Source organism: Sminthopsis crassicaudata, chromosome 4 (genome assembly GCF_048593235.1).
Source record: "Sminthopsis crassicaudata isolate SCR6 chromosome 4, ASM4859323v1, whole genome shotgun sequence".
Classification (NCBI taxonomy): Eukaryota; Metazoa; Chordata; class Mammalia; order Dasyuromorphia; family Dasyuridae; genus Sminthopsis; species Sminthopsis crassicaudata.
This window is the reverse complement of record NC_133620.1, coordinates 24,992,647-25,012,642: the sequence shown is the minus strand read 5'-3', so window position 1 is coordinate 25,012,642 and position 19,996 is coordinate 24,992,647. Positions and strand designations below refer to the sequence as shown.

At 42.4% G+C, this 19,996-nt stretch overlaps 1 protein-coding gene across 1 annotated transcript in view; it reads right to left on the bottom strand.

The window, feature by feature from the left end:
* FAF1 (Fas associated factor 1) overlaps positions 1 to 19,996 on the bottom strand; it is a 379,742-nt gene that overhangs the window by 45,462 nt on the left and 314,284 nt on the right. The window contains exon 15 of the mRNA XM_074265977.1: positions 17,493 to 17,581. Coding sequence (XP_074122078.1) covers positions 17,493 to 17,581 — 89 coding nt within the window. The remainder of the gene's footprint in view (positions 1 to 17,492; positions 17,582 to 19,996) is intronic.

The window sequence follows — 19,996 nt, the reverse complement described above, 5'->3', positions numbered from 1 at the left end:
GAGCATCTTTGTCTAATCCCCATATAATTCTTTTGCAAATCTCATTGGCATTTTCCTTAGCCAGATGTCTGGTCATTATTTCTGTAGCTGCATTTTCTCCAATAGTTCTTTTGACAGCAGTTTGCAAACGTCCCACAAAATCTGCAAAAGGTTCATTGGGACCTTGCTGTATTTTAGTGAAAGCCTCTCCACGATCTTTCTGTCCAGGAAGGACACCCCAAGCTTTTATTGCAGCCTTAGCAATTTGTTCATATATTGTCATGGTATAATTAATCTGTTCCGAATTCTCTCCATATTGACCTTCACCAGCTAAGTGCTCAAAAGTGAATTGTGTGTTAACTCCTATTTCCAAATTGCATCTGACTTGAATTTTACATAATTCATGAAATTCCGCAAGCCATAATAAATTTTCTCCAGGTTCCAGACATGTCCTTGCTATGGATTTCCAATCATTCAGGGTTAGGACTTCATAAGACAAACCATCTAGTAACATTTTGACATAAGCTGATGTAGCCCCATAAAGGGTACAACCTTTTTTCAAATCCTTAATTTTATTCAAATCTAAAGGTGCATATCTTCTCCTTTTTTTACCTACAGAGTCAGTATTTTCAATCACAGGATATGCATGTATAAAATCACTTATATCCTGTCCTTCTCTCTTAGCTTTAACCAATGCTTTTTCTAATCTTGTCATAGGCTTAGGCTGCTTCACAGGCAATTCTGTTTGTGTTTCTGCCTCTTCCCCTCCTTCTTCCTCCACCTCTGAAGGTGGGGTTGATGTGGGCCTGCCAATAATCTGTTCTCTAGGCAGGGTTGAAGCTTCTTCAAGAGAATCATACCATAATTCCTCATTTAAATCCTCTTGCTCTAGGGCAAGATCTTGATCTTTCCTTTTTTTCTCACACTTCCTCCTCTGTTCATTTTTAAAACTTTTCCTTCTCCTACAACTTGCTTGATAGTTTAAGGCTAATTGAACTATGTTGTAGATATAAAATACCTCTGCAGAAATTGAACGAGGCCCATTTTTTGCTTGAAATTCCTTCATTTCATATCCCACTAGCTTCCATTTATCTACATCTATATTTTCTTCCTCTAAGAACCAAGGGGATGTGCGTCTTAATGCAGCCAAGAATTTGGCAATCTGTACCCAGGTTACAAGTAAACTCTGCTCCTCAATTATCTTGATTATACTCTCTATAGTACCACTCCTGAATGGGGGTGGAGCTGAGGTTGCTTCTGGGGCTGGGGATGAGTCGGCTGAGGTCCAGGGATTGAATATAGCTAACATCTGCCCCATTTCAGCTATAAGAGATTCCTGGTTTATCCCTTAACAAGTTAAGTTCCTTATTTATCTATTAGCACGCTCACTTAATCTTTAACAAAGTTTCCTCGTTACTCACGGTTCTGGGTCAGAGAGACTGAGATCTAGATCAGAAGCTTTTCCACTGGAATCAGGACTGTGTCTGTCCCTGTTCGGGCGCCAAATTGCGAAGGTCTGGTCTAGCTCCTCTTGTCAGGATAAGCAAAAGTCCTTGCCCCACATTGGGCGCCAACTGTGACGAGCTGTTGTCTCTAGAAGCTGCCGGATCGCTCTCTGGGAAGAGATCTGCTGTGTCTACTCAAATCTCTCAGACAGATTCTTCTTCCTGTAACGAACCGTTGTCTCCAGGCAGTTGCTGTTAACTCTTGTCCAGAGAAGTGACTTCCCTTCCTGCAGGGAGCCCCGTCAAGCCTGATGCAATGCAGAGTCTTCTTCTTGAATCCTGGCTCTGAATCTCCTCCACCTCTTATCCTTCTCCAGGCCGATCTGCTCTCTGGGCCCAATGCTGTCTCTTTTATCCTCCCAGAGAATGGGCATGGGATAATGCAAGGGCTTCTGGGAGGAACCACCCCAGCCAATGAGCTTGCCCCCTCTATCAAGTCAACCTGAGTTCTCACCTTGTAATTATCCAGACAACCTGAATTCTCACCTTGTCACTGTCCAGACAACCTGAGTTCTCACCTAGTAATCCTAACACTTTTGTTCTAATTTTTCCCTCCCAACGCAATTCATAAATATGTAAAAAATGAATGTATGTGTATAATAAAAAAAAAAAAAAAAAAAAAAAAGGATGTTTTATGTGTAAGTGGGGAAAATAAAAAAATTTTTTTTAAAAGGTTGGCTTTACTTAGTTTTCTAGTTTGGATATTAAGTAGGTGAAAGAGAATAATACTATAGACATATTATACCTGGATTTTAATTTCTGGCATTTGACAGAGTCCCATCTTTGTAGGCAATATAGAGAGTTAGGCAAGACACCAGTGCAGTTAGGAGGATTCAGAACTGGCCAAACATCTGAGTTTGAAGAGAAGTTGTAAATGTAACATTGCTGTTGAGTTGTTTCAGTCGTGTTCCACTAACCATGACCCCATGGGTTTTCTTGATGGAGATAATGGAGTGGTTTGCCATTTCCTTCTCCAGTTCATTTTTTACTTGGCAAAACAGGGGGAAGTGACCTGCTCAGGTCACACAATTAGGAAGTATCAGGCCAGATTTGAGTTCAGGAAGATGTATGTTCCTGATGCCAGGTGCACTATGCACTATGGCGTGCCCCAATAAATGCCCAATACATGGATACATATCAACAAAGACTGTAATGTTCTGTTCTCTAAATTGTAATCATTCTTTGGAGCAGATCTCTTGGGGAGCTTCTAGGGGCAGCCTTCGCTTCAGTTCAGTTTCAATAATCCAAATGCAGCCAGGAGTTAAAGTCCAGATCCTTTATTTTCTCCTTCCAAGTCTGTCTCCTTCCTTGGGCCCGGTTAGCTTTCTTGGAGGCCTATCTCTCTCCTTGATCCCCCAAGAGCTCTTTCCAAATCTCTTCAGCCAGCTTCAACCTCTCCTCCTCCCAATCTCTCCAGCCAGCACAATAGTGGAAGTTAGAATGAATCTTGACTCCTCCTCCCAGAGAGTGGGCTTGTGGGTTTCTGACCTCTGACTTGTGAATCAACCAGGAAGTGAATCCAATTGTGAATCTCCCAAAGTCCTCTTTGGCCCTGAGTCTCTTGAAGCTTCCAGTGGGCTTGTCCTTTTACATGCTCTTTTAAAGGTGTAAAAGGTGTGAACTCTGAACTAGAGAACTATTAAATTAGAACATGCTAAATTAGACAACCGATTTAGCACCTTGTAAGAATCCTAACAAAAGCCTCCAATAGCATGCCCTGTCCTTGACTGTTCAATATTTGTTATCAAACATTTTCAAACATTTTTATCACTGAGTTGAGAAACAGCTATGGCTAAGTAGAAAACAATAAATTTGGATTCGGAAGACTGAATTTCAAATTTTGACAAATCTGCTCTCCATTTACCTGATTTGAAAATGGGTTTGTACTACTACCACACAGGACTGTGAGAACAGTGATTTTTAAACCCTAAAGGCATATACAAGTTTAAGTTACAAGTTAAGGGTGAAGGAAGTGATGGCATGATAAAGGAAGTTGTTGGGAGATCATATGAATCTGAGAGAGATAAATATGCTAAGACAAGAGTTGAGATAAAACTAGAAATATGGACCAAATTTTATAGGCCATAAATGATTAGGAGTAAATGTACTCGTGGTTAAAAAAAAAAAAAAAAAAAAATCAACTGTTCAACTCAGAATTGGAAAATGTGGGGATGACCATCAATTGGAAAATTGTTGAACAAAGTATGGTGGTATATGATTGTGCTATAGGGAATGACTAGCAGGATGATTTCAGAAAAAACTGGGAAGAATTACATGAGCTCATACAAAGCGAAATGAGCAGAACGAGGACACCATAGACAACAACATCAAGAAAAGATGAATTCAGTGAATTGTACATTATTTGTCAATAGGATTAAGTCTACTATATGGAAATACTATGGTGCTGTTGAGAGAAATGGAAAATTTAGAAAGGAGTAAGTTCAGTTTGGGTTATGTTGACACTGAGATACGTCTGTGGGATATCAAGTGAAAATGACCACCGGGCATTGGTCAGGAACATGACGTGGGACTCGGGAGCCTGGGCCTACCTATGCACATCTGGGCATCCACCAAAGACATTTGTCTTCACGAAATTTCATTTCCTTAAATTTATCTTAACGTCAGAGTCAGTGAATGTCTTTTGGGATCTTGGCTTTGTTATCCAGTGATTCCCTCCGACCTCTCTGTACTTATATAATTTGGACAAGTAGCCAACCAGGCCTTAATCCAAGCCGCTGATTACAGACCTATCAGTACTTGTGTCCCTCCACTAAACACTTTATTTCCCAAGGACTCCTTTCTCCCTTCTACCAGCAACCACATTATAACAGTGAAGCAAAATAAATCGAATCATTGGCGATTTCTATATCATGCATCTCTTCTAGCACCTATAGCTTCCTCTCTTCCTTTTAAAATTGCGGAGCTGACGCAGGTATGCTCATGAGAACACAGAAGTACCAAAGTGGTGTTTATATAATGTGTTCCAGGTACCATGCTGGGCACTGGGGAGATGGGGAGGGTGTTAAAGTGATCTACCTGGAAAGAGAACCTGGAGTCAGAATGGGAAGAACTTTTAAGCCTTTTTTTTTTTTTTTTTTTTTTTTTTTGGACATTTATATCAAATAAAGGGGTTTGCATTCCTAAAGGCAAGGAGCAGCCACTGGAGCTCATTGAGCAGGAGGTTAATCTGATCAGACCCAAGTGTTAGGAAAATCACTTTGGCAGCTACATGTGTGGAGGACAGACTGAAGTGGAAGAGGCAAGAGTCAGGAGACTAAGAGGATGCTAAATGAAGGGCCCCAGGAGCAGCAGGGGCTGCGGGAGTGTAGAATGGGGATTGATGGAAGAGGGGCCAAGAAGGTAAAATGGACAAGACTTGGCAAATAAATAGTGAAGCCGAATGACGGTAGATGAGGATGATTCCACGGTTACAAATTGGAGGGAATGTTTAGGTGAAATACCTAAAGAGAAACAGGATATTAATGAAGAGAAGTGGTTTGGAGAGGATGAGGTGCCTTGGGGACATTCCCCTGGAAATGGCAGGCACTGAGGAGAAGGACAGGGCTGTGAGTCATCTGCATGGAGAATATAAAGTTGGAGAGATTACTGAGAGACAAGGATCTGTTGTTAGAAGGTGGATCACAGACGATAGCTGAGCAAAGGACTGAGAAAGCACAGCCAGATGGGCAGGAAACCAGGAGAAGAGGGCCTGCAGGAGGCAGTGGCCAGCAGTGCTGAATGCTGCAGACATGTCAATGTGAGGGATGACCACTAAGAGATGGCCAACAATTCTGGAGGGGGCACTTTCCGTTAAATGAAGAGGTCAAAGATGCAACTATCACTGACTTGGTGATACAGAGTTGACATCAACCAAATCTTTCTTTGTCGTCCCTACCCTTCCCTTTGCGCAAAGCAGTAAGGCCCCCACACGACACGTACAACATGGGGTAACATGAGCGGGCACATAAATAAGACTGCAAGTTGTGCTGCAGCCCTCCTCCCAAACCCTCCACTTCAGGATGTCAGCAGGTCAGTGTGTACAAAATCCAGCGCAGAGGTGCTGGCCCTCCCCTTTCACCTGCGCCCCTGGGAGAAGAGAAGCTGCTGCCTTCCCGGACCTTGCACTGCTGATTTTGCCAGCACTGCGAGACCCAATTTAAGGCCATCATGGACTTAAGACAAATGGAAAATGAGCTTTTACCTTCCAAGTTGCTTATATGAAACATGAAAATCCCAAGTCTAATGGGCGCCAAATGATTTCTGGAGGGCACAAGAGCTTTTCCTGAAGGGGCTGTTTTCTCTGGGGAAACACCTGCAGATGAGGCCTTCATGTAGCATTTCAGGCATGTACATTTCCTGCTTGGAGGTGTGAAGGATTTGCTTAAAGGACTCTTCCTTTCCAACATTCTTTAGGGGCCTGTCATGTTTCTGACACTCAGAACAACTCAGGAACCACTTGAGGGGAATTTAGAACAAGTGGAAGGTTTTAATTTGTATATGGAAAAAAAAAAAAAAAAAAAAAAAAAAGTTCAGGCAGCTACTTTCAGAGCCACCGCTCAGGAAGAAAATACAATGGCAAGCTGCATTAGCCCCAAAGCCAGCCAGCTGATATTGCATAACGAGAAAAATAAACATCCTTTGTTAGACTCTCCAGTTAGTGAAAACAAGGCCTGGACAAGTTGGCCCAGCTGGGACACGGCAAATAAGTTTACAGTAATAAAATATGACAGACAAAGTTGAAAAAGAATGCACGGCTGGGAAGGCACTAAGTGCCCCACCCAGCTGAAGCTTGTCAGAAAGTGTTACTGTAATCCATGGAGAAGGCCCCACCTCAGGCTACAGAGGGGGAAGGTGCTGCTGGAGGGAGCAGGTGGGCCCAGCCTCCTGCCAGTGGCTAATCAGGCATCTCAGGAGTGTCATCTGTGACAATTTAACCACCATTCTCGGATGAAAGGGCAGTCGGCACACTGTGGCCATGACCCCTCTCCTGGCCCCTTCCCCAACAATGACTACTCCCCTCAAGTGGGGCATCGAGACCTATAACCACGATCTGTTCAGTCTGGCGGTAACCAATGTTGTGTATCAGTATTATTGCTCTATCTTATCGCCCTTTTAGAAAGTAAACTCCAAGAAGGAAGCACAGATCTCTGGACACAGGAAGCACTAAACGTTCCTTTAATGACAATCTTTCTGTGAGGCTGTAGTTCTGAAGGCAAATTGTACTGTCCTTACCATTCAAAGTCCTATTCAAATAACTCTCCAGAAGGAAGTCTTCCTTGCTTAGTCCAGCCCCAAACTTTGGGATGCTTCTCAAGTGCTTGGGACCATTTCTAGAACCATCACCAGAGCCCTCTAAGAACAGAGGCCACAGAAAATTGAATACTGCTTTCTTCCCTTTGCTAGCACACAACCAGCACTGAATGGATGTGAGTTGAGCTGAATGACTCTTTTAAGCGAGCTAGCATGGGTGAGGGGAGGGCAGGAATGAGGCGCCCTGCCTCTCCATCCTGCTTGTCTGTCTCCTTTCTTGGTGATGTAGTTCAAGTCACTCTTCCAGGCTTCAGGCCATACACCTGTTACAAAGAAGGGAGAGGAAGCCGGACTAAGCCATTCCTCTCTGGAGCTTCTCTGGCTTGGAAGAGGATACTGTAGGAAGGAGTGTGTGCACTGAGTAGGGAGAGCTATGTGACCTTGGCACAGGTAGAGTACATCCTATTTTCAGCCTTATTTCCACAAGATGAGGAGTTGAAAATGGAGATCTGTAGAGTGAGGCAGATGGCCACAGACAGAGACCAAAGGACTAGATTAGGACACGATGGGTCAGGCTGTGATTAAGGACACGATGGGTCAGGCTGTGATTAAGGCCCAGATGCGTGAAGCGGGCATGAAATAGGAGACCACAGAGCAGGAAAGACTCCCATGGGCTAGTCCAGCCAAGGGCTCCTAACCTCCATAGTGAGTGACCTTTGCCGAACACAGCTGGTCTGGTCTTCAGGGGACAGGAGGAGATGTACCTCCTCCCTCAAGCCCTCCTTAGCACAAAGGGACTGGACAGAATGCAGACCCTGCTGGGAAAGGATTTGCGTCATCTCTATACCAAGAGGAGACATCTGAACTTTAGGTCCTTCTTGGATCTAAAGGTAGAGGGGCTCATCCTATGTACACACATGCATATTTCTTCTCTCTCCAAATAAGCAGGAAAGTTTTGGGGGGTAGGGGTCACATGGCACGGAACCAGAAGTCTAGCGTAGTGCCCGATACTTGGTAGGTACTTAATGGTTGTTGCTATTGCTGTATATGACTGTGAGACTCTATATGGCTTATATTATGACTAAGGAGCTATTGGAAGTGTCCAAAGGAAGGCCTCTTCATCCCCAGCTGTCAGCAGTGTTGTAGGGCAAAGCCATCCCAGACAGGATTAGGCCTCTGAGGCCAGCTGCCATATTAGGCAGTCCCATCATTGAAGTTCATTAGGCACTGGGTCAACCTGCAGAAGTGGGGTACGTGAAGTTGGATGGGACATACAGAACACTGTATATGGCATCAGAGCCCTCTTCTGTGTGCGCATCATTTCAACCTTTTGGACCTTAGTTATTCCACCTAAAAATGAAGAGGTTGGGGATGATTACTCAGCCAAGATACTGAGCATTCTGCTATGTAATGGATGATTTCTAAGGGTCCTTCTAGCTCTAAGTTCTATGACATTGTGACCTGGAGATTCTGGGCACTGAGGAAAGAGAAAGCTGAATTCTCAAGAGGCTAATTCCATTCTCTGCGAGCTACCTTAGCCAACACCACCTTCCCAGCTCCAGTGTCCTTTGTATCTTCAGCAGATTTCGATTATGAAAAATGCACCTTTTGTTTCTGCCACATTTATTCAAGTTCTTCCTCTATCCAAAGGGGAAAGACCTTTTTAAAGCACTGTTCACCACGAAAGTTCTTTCTTTTTGTTATTTGCAGGAAGTATGCCTCATATTTAAGAAGAGAAAGAGAAAGGACAAAAAAGAAGATTCCTTTGAAATGTCGACCTTTTTAAACAAAGACGTATGGCTGGGTTTGGGAAGAGAAAGGTCTTTTCAGCTTCTCTTTGTGTGGTCTGGGATGACTTATTCTTGTTATTAAGAAAACAGTAACAAAATCCAGGCTCTAGGCCCTGTTTGCCATTGTAAGAGACCGCAAGAACCTGCCTATGGCTATATCAAGACAAAAGACAACGGGGAAAGAAGAAACACAAGAGGAAAAAAGATGAGAGATCTAAAAAGGAGGCAACAAAGAAGGTTTAGAAACAAAGATACACAGACTATGTAGGAGACTACAAAGATGAGAGCTTCCAGATGTGGCAGTTGGGAAGATGGCCCTTTCCATGCTGCTGGCATCTCTCTAACTGGGCCTAGAAGAGAGACCTGGTGAGTTTGATGGATGTAGTTCCATTCAATTAGACAAACACTGATTACATTTTTGTCTGTGCCGTGAGGCAACGAGACTTAGACAACACATCCAAGCTCATGAAGTTTAATAGGAGTAGATAACTACTGACGACTAATATGATCTGAGATGTCACTAGAGAAATGCAAGCAAGAGATTTAGCCAGAATTCCAGGAAGGAAAGCCATGGTTAGGGAAGGTTTTGGGGTATAGGTGGCTGTTGAGTATGAGTAATATTTATTGGTCTAAATTCACCAGGTGATGAGGTGGGGAAGGATGCTTTAACCATAAGAGACAGCAAAGGGACACAGACAAGTGAACGGTGACCATGTTTTTGAGATGATGAGCCTTACAGATTTTCTTTTTATGCAAGGAAGTCTCCAAATGATTATAATTCAGAGAAAGATGTTCCCCACCTTAAGGGGCCTAAGAAGCCACTTGATGACTGCCAAATCTCCTTCAAAAGCTTCATTTTCTAGAAGGCTGTCAGTGTCAGTGAGGTAGAATATGCTGCCTTTCTAGGTAAGCCATGCCATGCTGAGACAGCTTAAATCACTAGGATGCATCAAGTATGAATCTGAATTTCTGCAGCTTTCGTCTATCCCTCCAACTTCTTCCCTCTTGGATAAAGAAGAATATGTCCAGCCGGACACCCTTGCTGGCTGGATTCAAGTAATTGAAGGGCTGTTATGTCCCTCCTGAGCCTTCCCCTTCTCCAGACTACAGACGTCCCATTTCTTCAATCCATCTTTTTGAGCCTTTCCTTATCCTGGTCAACATTCTCATCATATTCACCAATATTTTTTGTAAAACGTGGTACCTAGTACAATATAATTGGGGTAGTTTAAAAAAGAGTCCAGTGAGGCGTTGTCTATATTTATACTTATATATGTCATCTCCCCCAACAGAATCAAAGCTCCGAGGATAGAGACTGTTTCAATTTTGTTTTTGTATCTCCAGAGTGTGCACAGTAAGCAAATACTATCACCTTAGTCCTCAACTTGATAACTCCCATCATGCAGCTGAAGATTGTGTTAATTTGGATTAGTTGTTAAATCATGCCATAGATTCATACTGAGCTTATAATCTAGCAAAACCCCTATATTTTTGGAGGCGTAGCTATACAGTCACCCCCCCCGACCTTATACCTGAGAAACCCATCTTTAGAACCCAAGAATAAGACTTTATATCTGTCTCTTTAAATCTCATCTTAAATTTGATCCAACATTTGGGCCTTTCAAAATAAGGTTCAAGTCTTTGTCATTCACCATCTTCATAGGAAAGTTGTTTCTGCCAAGACCTTGATGCTACTGGCTGATTTGACATCAGAAATGGTCAGTTTTAGCAATGGCAATGACTTTAAAGAAGGGAAAAAACATTACTAGGTGCTTTAAGATTTCTGTTCTGATCTGCGAATGGAAGCCGTGGAGAGCAGGCACTGACTTGCCTTTCTGCTTGAATCCTCAGTTTGGAAGAATGCCTTGTATACACTCAGCATTTCATAAATGCTTTTACCTTCAATGGTTGAACATGATGGTTATCTATCCCAGCTTTATGCCTTTTGCAGATCTGACGACCATGTCTCCAAAGAGCAGGGAGGGGATTGGGACCTGTGATTTCAATAACGCTGGGGATGCCTGGATGAGAAGTTCCCTCTTTCCAAGCAGCCTGGCCTGGACTCAGTATTTCACAATAGCATCTTAGGGTTTGAATTCTTAAGGGGTGAAGTGACTTGGCAGGAGAGTCAGAGGTGGACCTTCCTCCTTCCAGGGTTTATGACAATCACTGATAACAATGTTAATTTAAACTAAATGAAACAAAACACAGACAAGAAAGGAGATGTTCCACTTGAGACTTCCTTCTAAGGTGACATAGAAGCATCTCTCATTCAGACACTCTGGGTCTGACTAATCAAGTCAAAACCTTCGCTGTCCTACAATCTCACTTATATCTTGGCATACTTTGTATAAGAAAGTACAGCGGATGCTTTGCTAAAATCTAGGTAAATTAAAATATTCTCATGCTTGACCAGATTAGTAAATTTGTCACAAAAAAAAAAAAAAATTAGGTTGACCTGGCATGTCCTAATTCTGTCCTATTCCCTTGCCCCTCAATAGTTCCTTAATAGATCTATTTCCTTTTATGAGATTGAGTTTAAGATCTTTATCTGATAAACAGGTCTTCTGATAGCTTGGGTTGTTTTTTATATTTTTGAAGACATTACTCTGTTTCTCATTTTTGCTATAGATTCTTAAAGATTACTGACAGTGGCTCAGACAATTACCTCCACCAGTTATTTTAGTATCCTCGAATGCAGTTCTGACCACAGCAGTGACTCAACAAAGGCAGCTAATATCTCCTTATTTATTTGGGATGGCCCCTTTCTGCTCTTTTTGATCTAAAGGTCATTTATTTTCCTTGGCAAAGAACATAGAAGAAAATTAGGAGTAGATCTGTTCTGACTTCCTTCTGTCCTCCATTAGTTTTTTAAAAAATTTCTTCTATAATCATCCCCAGCAAAGGGTCCCTAAGTTTTAGCTTTTAAAGACCTTCAGGCAGGAAAAAATTGGTTTTGATTTGGGGTTCTGACTCTTATTAATTGTGCCTACCTAGGAAAGTCCATTAAGTTCTCATGAGTTTTGGTTTCTTCATTTGTAAAATGGAGATATTTTCTTATGTATCTCCCAGGATTGTTACAAGGAAAAGAATCTGTCACTCAGCCAACACTTATTAAGTTCCTATTGATTGCCAGGTCCTGTGGCAAGTATTGAGATGTGTAAATCTGAAAGAACCACACAAATATAAGCTGTGGTGATGGTAGTAGTAGAGGATGGTTTTCACAGGCCACGTGCTTTGGCCCAGGCCAGTCAGAAAGTTTCCCTACGTGAACCCTAAATCTGCCTCGCCACAACTTCCTTCCTCAGCTCTTAGCTTTATCTTCTAGGAAGAAACAAAGCGGCAGCTGTAGAAGAATCAGGTTTGTTATGTGTCATTGGCAAATGTGATGAATCTACCATCTAGGCATTGATCCAGGCCATCAATATAAAGTGTTACATAAGCTAGAGCCCAGCACAGGCCCTGGAGGAATCAGCCTCCTGCCTTTAGTAATCATTCTGAGGAAGGGTCTGGGGATCTAATGGGCTCTGGGTCTAGCAAATACTTTCCCCAGATTCTCCTTACCCACTAGTTTAGCATCATTTGATCACCTGAGGAAATGGCATGATGGCTCTTGAGGAAGCCACACTAGCTTTTGGTAATGACCCTTTCCCTTTCTGGATGCTTAGTAAATGTGTCTCTACTGATCCATCCTAGAATTTTACTAGGAACCGAAGTCAACATCACTGTTCTCTTTTTGTGAAAACTGGGTCTATGTCCTCGACTGCTGCGCTACCATTTTCTGTTTCTGGTGACCTTTCAAATGTTGCTCATGGGGCTCAGCAAATACACCGGGCGGTTCTTTCATGATCAGAGGATTTACTTCGTCTGGACTGAGGGCCTGGGATCCATCAGGAGCAGCAGCTGTGACGTCCTGCCGCTAGGGTAGGTACCGTAGCTTCTTCACACTGGCATCTTCCCCCTGGCATCTTCCCCAGTGGCAAGCACAAGGGCCTCCCATGTGGCCAACACTGCAGACATCTGCTGCATGAACAAATGGCACAGATCGGTGGCTGGAAGCCAGGCCCTTGGGCTTGAATACTGTTTCTGACACTGACGTAGTTCTCTGACCATGGAGAAGTTACCTGACCTTTCAGCTCCAATTGCCCCTTTGTGAAAAAGATGATAATACTAATTCTATTTACCTTATAATGCTGTTAAAGAGAAAATGTTTTGTATGATGTGATAATTAAATGTACAAAGAAATTTATAACCTAAGTCAGAGATTGGGAATTCCTTGTAATGATGCTGATAACAGTCTACACATGCTTCTCCATTCTATAGGACTCTCCTTCATATCTTCCTCCCAAAGCTTACCACATGGGAGTCCATCAATATAGTGAAGGCCCTCCTTGCTCGTTTCCAACATCAGGGGGGTGCCCTTTGCTTTTGCCACATGACCACCTCATCATCTTCTTTGTCCTACAATTTCCCAATGACATCCTTTCCTTCTATTCTTCAGAGTACCTCGCAAGTGGTGTGTTGCAATCTGCTCACATCCTCTTTCTATTGCCCTCTGTATGAAGTTTATTTTTAGGAAATCGGTGATGCTCTAAATCTTGCTGCCATGTTATTATATTACTGTAGTTATGAGACACTTGAAGTCAGTAACAATGCTTTGCCATTTCCCTGAAAGCTGTCCAGTTCATGCTTCTTCTTTCTGAGTCTTACTCGCTATCCACCTGTACTCTTTGTCCCAGAGGGACACAAGGTTGGACAAACACTATAGAATATCCCTCTAAATGCATGCTGAAATCAAAACAAGAGAAATTCTTTGTCCATTTGGTTTTTTTAGTGTTTGAGGCTAAACTCCCTTGGGTGATTACAACTCTCTTCCAGGAAGCTCTGTGATGTCTCTTGGCTGGATGCAATCAATGCAATGTCATCCAGAAGCAGGAGCTGCTAGAAAACACCAGGGTCCATGGGAAATCCTCCCTCCAATAAGACTCCATCACAATGGTGACAAATACATTGGATGGGCATATACCTATCTTTTGCATGTTTACCTGATGCTTATTATTAGAGGATGTATTTGGAATTACTGTTTAATGTAAAATAATACATAAATACGAATTATCCTAACTATAACAACAATAAATCTAAGAGAAGAAATCAAAGTCATGTGAGAGCAGGATGAGATAAATATCACTGTTACTGATTTATACCAAGAATGCATTCAGTGAGCTTATAATCAATAAGCATTTATTAAGCACTTTCTATGTACAAGCCACTGGACTAAATGCTGTGAAGATACGACGGCCAAAAATGTTGAAAATCAAACAACACAAACCCCAACTGAAAAATCCAATTGTCCCTGCCCTCAAGAAGCTCACATTATAATGCAGGAGAAGATAAGTAAATAAACTAGTTATGTACAGAGTAGATGGAAAGTATTCTGAGAAGAACTTGGGCTCCTTGTAGCTAAAAGATGAGGAAGGCATTCTGCAGGAGGAGGAATTGGGGCTGAATCTTGAAAGAAGCTGGGCTGAGGAGAACAGTATAGTCATGGGGAATGGTCAGTACAAAAGCTTAAGGCAACAAGGCAAGACAACTAGCACTTATTTAAAAACTTATTATGTGCCAGGGACACAAATATAAGCATATAGGGAACTGAACTTTTATTATTTTAGTTACCAGCACAATAGTTGATAGGACATTCAAATTAAAATTTTTTTCACAAGACCACGTCTACCTGAACCCATTGGAATGGAAGAGAAGACCAAGATAACAGGGGGAAAAAAAACCCTTTAAAGGGCTGGTGGGCATTCCTGATGTTCTCCAGCGTAGCATCCTCACTTCCCCAAGAGGGAGATGGAATGCCAGAGCAAGAAAACATTTTACCCCCATGACAGACTCCAGGGTGGCTCCAGAAATCAGCTTTTCACCCTAGTAGAGGATCTTTCTCCTCAGCCCCATCGCTCTCCTGTTAACCACTGAAGAAGCCTTGGGCAGTGTGGGTAAATTGGGAAGAGCTCCAGGGAGCCCTAGGAGTACGATCTTGCATAGGTCCTTCTCATGTAGTGGGACCTGCACTGTTGAGTACATGGGGGCACTGAGTTCAGTAAGATATCCTCGATTAAGGTTATAATATAAAATTCAAATTAATTTTAGAGAAAATGGGCCTCCAAGCAGTCTTCCTTAGATAAGCCTTACCTGATCATAACTGAATCACAAACTTATTATAATTTTCTTTCAAAAAATGACCTAGGGAAATTCACTATTGCCAATGAAAGTCTTTCTTTCTTGTCTTTTATTCAGCTGATACTTGAGCTTTAAGATCTAGAGAGTATTCTTGCTCAGCACAGTGTCTGGCACACAGCAAGTGCTTAATAAATGTTTACTGAATGATTAATATACAAAACAATTCTCTGAACTTAAGAGCTTCCTTTAGGTCTTTCACATGTGACCTGCACGATAACTTTCCAGAAGACACTTTCAAAGCAAATAGGAATCCTAACATCTCAAAGCCAAAATGCAATCAAAAATTCAATTATATTGGGCCTTGGATTTTTCCCATAACCCTCATATTAAAATTTGTGCTCAGCATTAAAGGAATTAGAGTCAATTTCTTTACCGATGAGTTCTGGGGAACACAAATTACGAAGAAAGAGTGAACTGGGAAATCCCCATGCAAATAATGTGCATTCATATTCTCATACAACATAATCAGTAAATCTGGCACTAACGAGACACCCAATCGACGTGGCTGAGGAGCGAGCTTTGTGCATTACTGTCAATCAATGTCTCTAGACCAGGATAAAGGTAATCTGGGAAGGCAACACACCTATTATTACAAATTCCTAACTAAGAACAGTGCTTCATTACTTTAAAATGTCACTGTCAGTTGACAGAGTAACAGATAAACATCTTTCTACTATGTGCCTGACTGCCTCCATCACTGCATGACTGAAACACTGCCTTGTTTATTATGAACTTAAGTAACTCTCCATGCTGGCTGCAGAGCTCCGCTCAGCTCTTGGTGATGGCCGTCTGGGACTCCCTCCCTTGGAATTCTGGCCAGGAGGCACAAATGACCTTGTCAGGATCCCATTCCTTTACAGCCAGATGAAGACAATAACCCTGGTGCTCCCAACCTCCTCGTGGTGACAGCAGAAAAGGGCTTTGCACAGCAGGGCTGCAAATGCCATGCCAGGCAGGGAAGGGTTTCCATTTAATGTTCTTAGGCAGCTGATGACTCAGTAGATAAATGGAATGCTATGTTTGGGCTCAGGAAGAACTGGGTTCAGATGAGACCTCTGATACTCTCTTAGCTGTGTGGCTTTGGGCAACCCAAAGAAAACAAACCTCGGTTTCCTCATTTGTTAAATGAAGATCATAATAGCACTACCTACCCTCCTGGCCTGCTGAGGAGCTCAAATGAGATATTTGTAAAGAACATAGCTTGTGCCTGGCACATAGCAAATGCTCAACAAATTCTTGTTCCTTCTTTCCTTTCCTCCTTTCCATAAACTTCCAAATTCAAGTGGATTCATTCAAGAATCCCAAAATCATTTATTGAACACTTCCTCTATGCTGAGAGGCTGCAAAGTAAAAAGAATAGAGCTGTCTCAAAGCCAAGAAGACTGCCATCACATCTTGGCTGGGTGACCCTGCTTAAGTCATTAAACTTTGGCAGTGTGCATAAATTGACAAGAAGGTAAAGACCTGCATTGGCAGAAGGGTTTCCTCTCCTGGGAGTTTCCGCTACCAATGAAACCATGGGTCTCATGCCCTTCCTTATCCCTTGTCTGTGCAAGAGCCCAGCATCTTTTAGACTTGTAGAACCTTAAGACTAGAAAGGACCCTAGAGTTCCGCATATTCAAATCTCTCCATCAGAAAGTCATCAAACATGAATGAATCACTTCCCTGGAACAAATCCATATGACCTCCTTTACAGCAGGGAATAATGTGTCTTGCAGATTCCCAACAATGGGTAGTCTTCTCCTTTCACAGTAACTCATTTGACTGTGAGATGACTCTGGGCTGAAGCTCTGCCTTATATTGAACAGGAGTCTGCTTCCTATCACCTTCCTGGTTCTCCCCCTGAGGCTGAAAAGCACAAGGCAAAACAGGCCTGGAGGTGTTTGAAGCCAGAATCAAGTCCCCTCTAAGCCAGACTAAATATGCAACCTTTTTGTTTTCAGGGAAATATTAAAGGTTCTGTTACAATTTCTTAAAACTTTCTATAACATGTTAATAACATAATGGTTAATAACATACCCACTGTTTGGTGGGAAGATCACTGGGCTAGAAGGCAGGATACCTGGTTTCAGGCCTAGCTCCCTTGTGAACTTGTGTGACTATGGTTGAGTAAACCTTTATGAGCCTGAGTTTCTTGACCTGTGAACTGGAAGTTCTACCACACTGAATTCTTGGTGCTTAGTTGTGGGTAGTTGTGACAGTAAAAAGAGATCCTGCAGGTGAAGTCACTAATGTGAGATGTTATTAATATTATCCTGATAACAACAAAGCTTTAGCCAGAGTAATTTCTTAGCCTTACCCCTCCAGGGAACTCTGCATTATTAAGAACTCTTGCACATCCTTAGGAGTTAGATGGCCTTCAGGAGATCTACTGATTCATTCAACAAACACTAATCAGGTGCCTGAACCCAGACATGTAAGAGGGTTTCCAAAACGTGTCCAAATCTAAAATCTGCTGACCACAATATCCCATTTTCTGCAAAGGGAAAGGAAGACCTGGGAAACGACCACATGATGAAAATCAGTGTGATGAAAAGGATCTAGCTGCTTGGGGTAATCTCACAAAGAAAGCTCTCCAGGTCACTCTTCCCATAATCAGCTAAGAGGGAAACTACATTAAGAATCCTGCGCTCTGCTAGTACTGACATAGGAGAGCCTGGCTGATCTGGGCAGCCATTATCACTATCTGTCCATTGTGCTACGGCCAGCCGTGACCTCTGCCCTTACCTCATCCTTTATGTCTTCCTGCTGTTGGGCCATGAAGATCTCCACCGCAGCCATCAGCCTCATCATGAGCTCGTCCACTGTTGTGTTACCTAGCAACACAAGATTGCCGAACTTCACATTATTAAAGTTATTAAAAAATGGAAAGCAATTCTTGAATTAATCAGGAAGGAATAACTAGTGTGAGGAAAAATTACAGATTAGAATGCTTAATATCTCATTAAAATATTTTAATTTGTCTTTTCATTGAGAAGTTTGACATGTTCAACTAGGAAGTGATGATGGGCAACATCGAGAGTTGAAATTCAAGAATTTATATGATTGTCAGTGATATTCTGTCCATTAAAGTTCTGTAACAGATGTTTGAGAATTAAGGGCCAATATTTGTTTTCTCCAAGCCATCAGCACAGTTACCTAAAGAAGCTAAGGAATACTCTATCCTTATTTTGGCCATGCTTTTGTTTGAGAATTCTGGGCCCTCAGAATGTTGGGACAGGGTTGGGAACACGTCTCAGAACTGGAAGAGGGGAAGGAGTCTTACTTAGGCACCAGCCAGTCCAACCTTCTCATTTAGCAAGATCACTTTAAGGATCTGCAATTTTATTGGTGTAGAACTCTGTCCATCAAAACATGTCACAACCTATCCCATACATCAGGGAGTTCCAGATTCAAATCTTGCCTGGGACACTGACTTGATATGTGATCAGGACCAAATCACTTCCATTCTCTCAGCTTCAGTTTCCTTCTCTATAAAATGAGGGGACTTAAGAAGCCCCCAGCTAGCGGGACTCTATTGTCCAAAGATGGTGAACAAATTGCACGGGGTGTGTCAAAGATGCCATCTGCACCCAGGCTGTCCTATTCCAAGTCCAGCACACTCTCTACCTGGTAAGTCAGTCTGTCTACCTCAATTTCAGAGGAGAGAATGGCATCCCAAAGCAGGAAAGTCAGTAGTGGATCTCGATTCCCTAGGGTCCAAACCCAGTGAGAGCTCCATGTCACAAATCCAGCTCAAAGAGCAACAGCCCCCAAAGGGACAATTAAAAAAATAAAAGCAAAACCAAATACAAACCTTTGTGGCTGCTTTCATTTATGGATAATGGGAGCAATTCAATGTCTCAAAGAACTGCTGTACTAATGGCTAAGAAATGGAATGATCTGATTTTTTGATCTGATTAAGTTACTGGTTTGACATATGTCCCAAGCCCAGAGAGCCACAAGATCCCATCAGAACTGAGAGAATCTAGTCCAAGAAATCCACCTATAAAAAATTGGCCACCTAACCCCAAAGTTACACATCTAGAAGAGCCAGAATTATGCCCTAAATCCTCTATAAAGAATAACAATAATAAAAATTGCTGAAAAGAATAGTTTTATACAACTATATTAGGTTCTGAAAAGGATTGCTAGGTATTTTCACTCTCAACATGTCCAAAACAGAACTCATTCTCTCTCCTCTTCCAAATGTCTCTCTTACCGTGGAGGACAACATCAATCTCCCAGTCACCTAAGCCACAATCTCGGTGACTTCCTGACTCCTCATTCTCCTCACATATCAGATCTGCTGCTATCATTTCTATCTTCCTATCTCTGTTTCACTCATATAGCCCCCAGTCTAGTTCAGGCCCTCATCACCTGTTGACTGAACTCTCCAATTCATCTTCCGCTCAGTTTTCAAATGTGAATTTCTAAGGCACAGTCTGACTATGTCATCCCCTTACTCCAGTGGCTGCCCCTTGCCTTTAGGAGCAAAAAAGGGGTCTGTAAAACCCTTCACAACTTTGACCCATTCCTAGCTTTCAAGTCTGCTTATAACTAGAACAGCTAGCAGCAAATTTGAGACTTAGAATTAGATCCTCTGAATTTAACCCAATACTCTTCTCCTGCTAGACAACTCAGTGAGGGCAAGCCCTGTCTGTATCTGTTCCCATCTTCAAATGCTCAGCACCCAGCACAAGGCCACTACCTAAGAGGAGATCCTTTATGGCCTCTCTACAGCCGATGACACGGTTGGTCTCCCTCTCTTGAACACTCTCTTTTCTCAGTTTTTGTGTAACTGCCTCATCTGGGTCTTTGTCTTACCTATCTGGCTGCTCAGCTCAAGTCTCTTTTGCAGTTCATCATATATATCTTAAGCCCTATAAGGTTTTATCTTCTCTCTAATAGCACTAGTTAGTTTAGGGAGAAAGAAACCTGGCATCTTGGGGCACCAAGAGAGACTTCAGATAGAAAGTGGTACTTGAGTTGAGTCCTGAAGTAAGACCTCGGTGATTGTGACCAATCACAAGAGAGATGTCCTGCCCTTGACATTTAACAATTATATTAGACGTGTTTGCACCAGAGACTATTGCTGGCCTTTCTGAAGACTCCTTATATAAAACTCTAGGGGCTTGGAGCTGAAAAGGACCTTTCTGATATCTGGCTTGAGTTTCTCCTTTTACAGAGAAGGAAACTGAGGCTGATGACTCATCCAGGGACACCAGGTGGCTGCAGAGCTAAGAATTAAA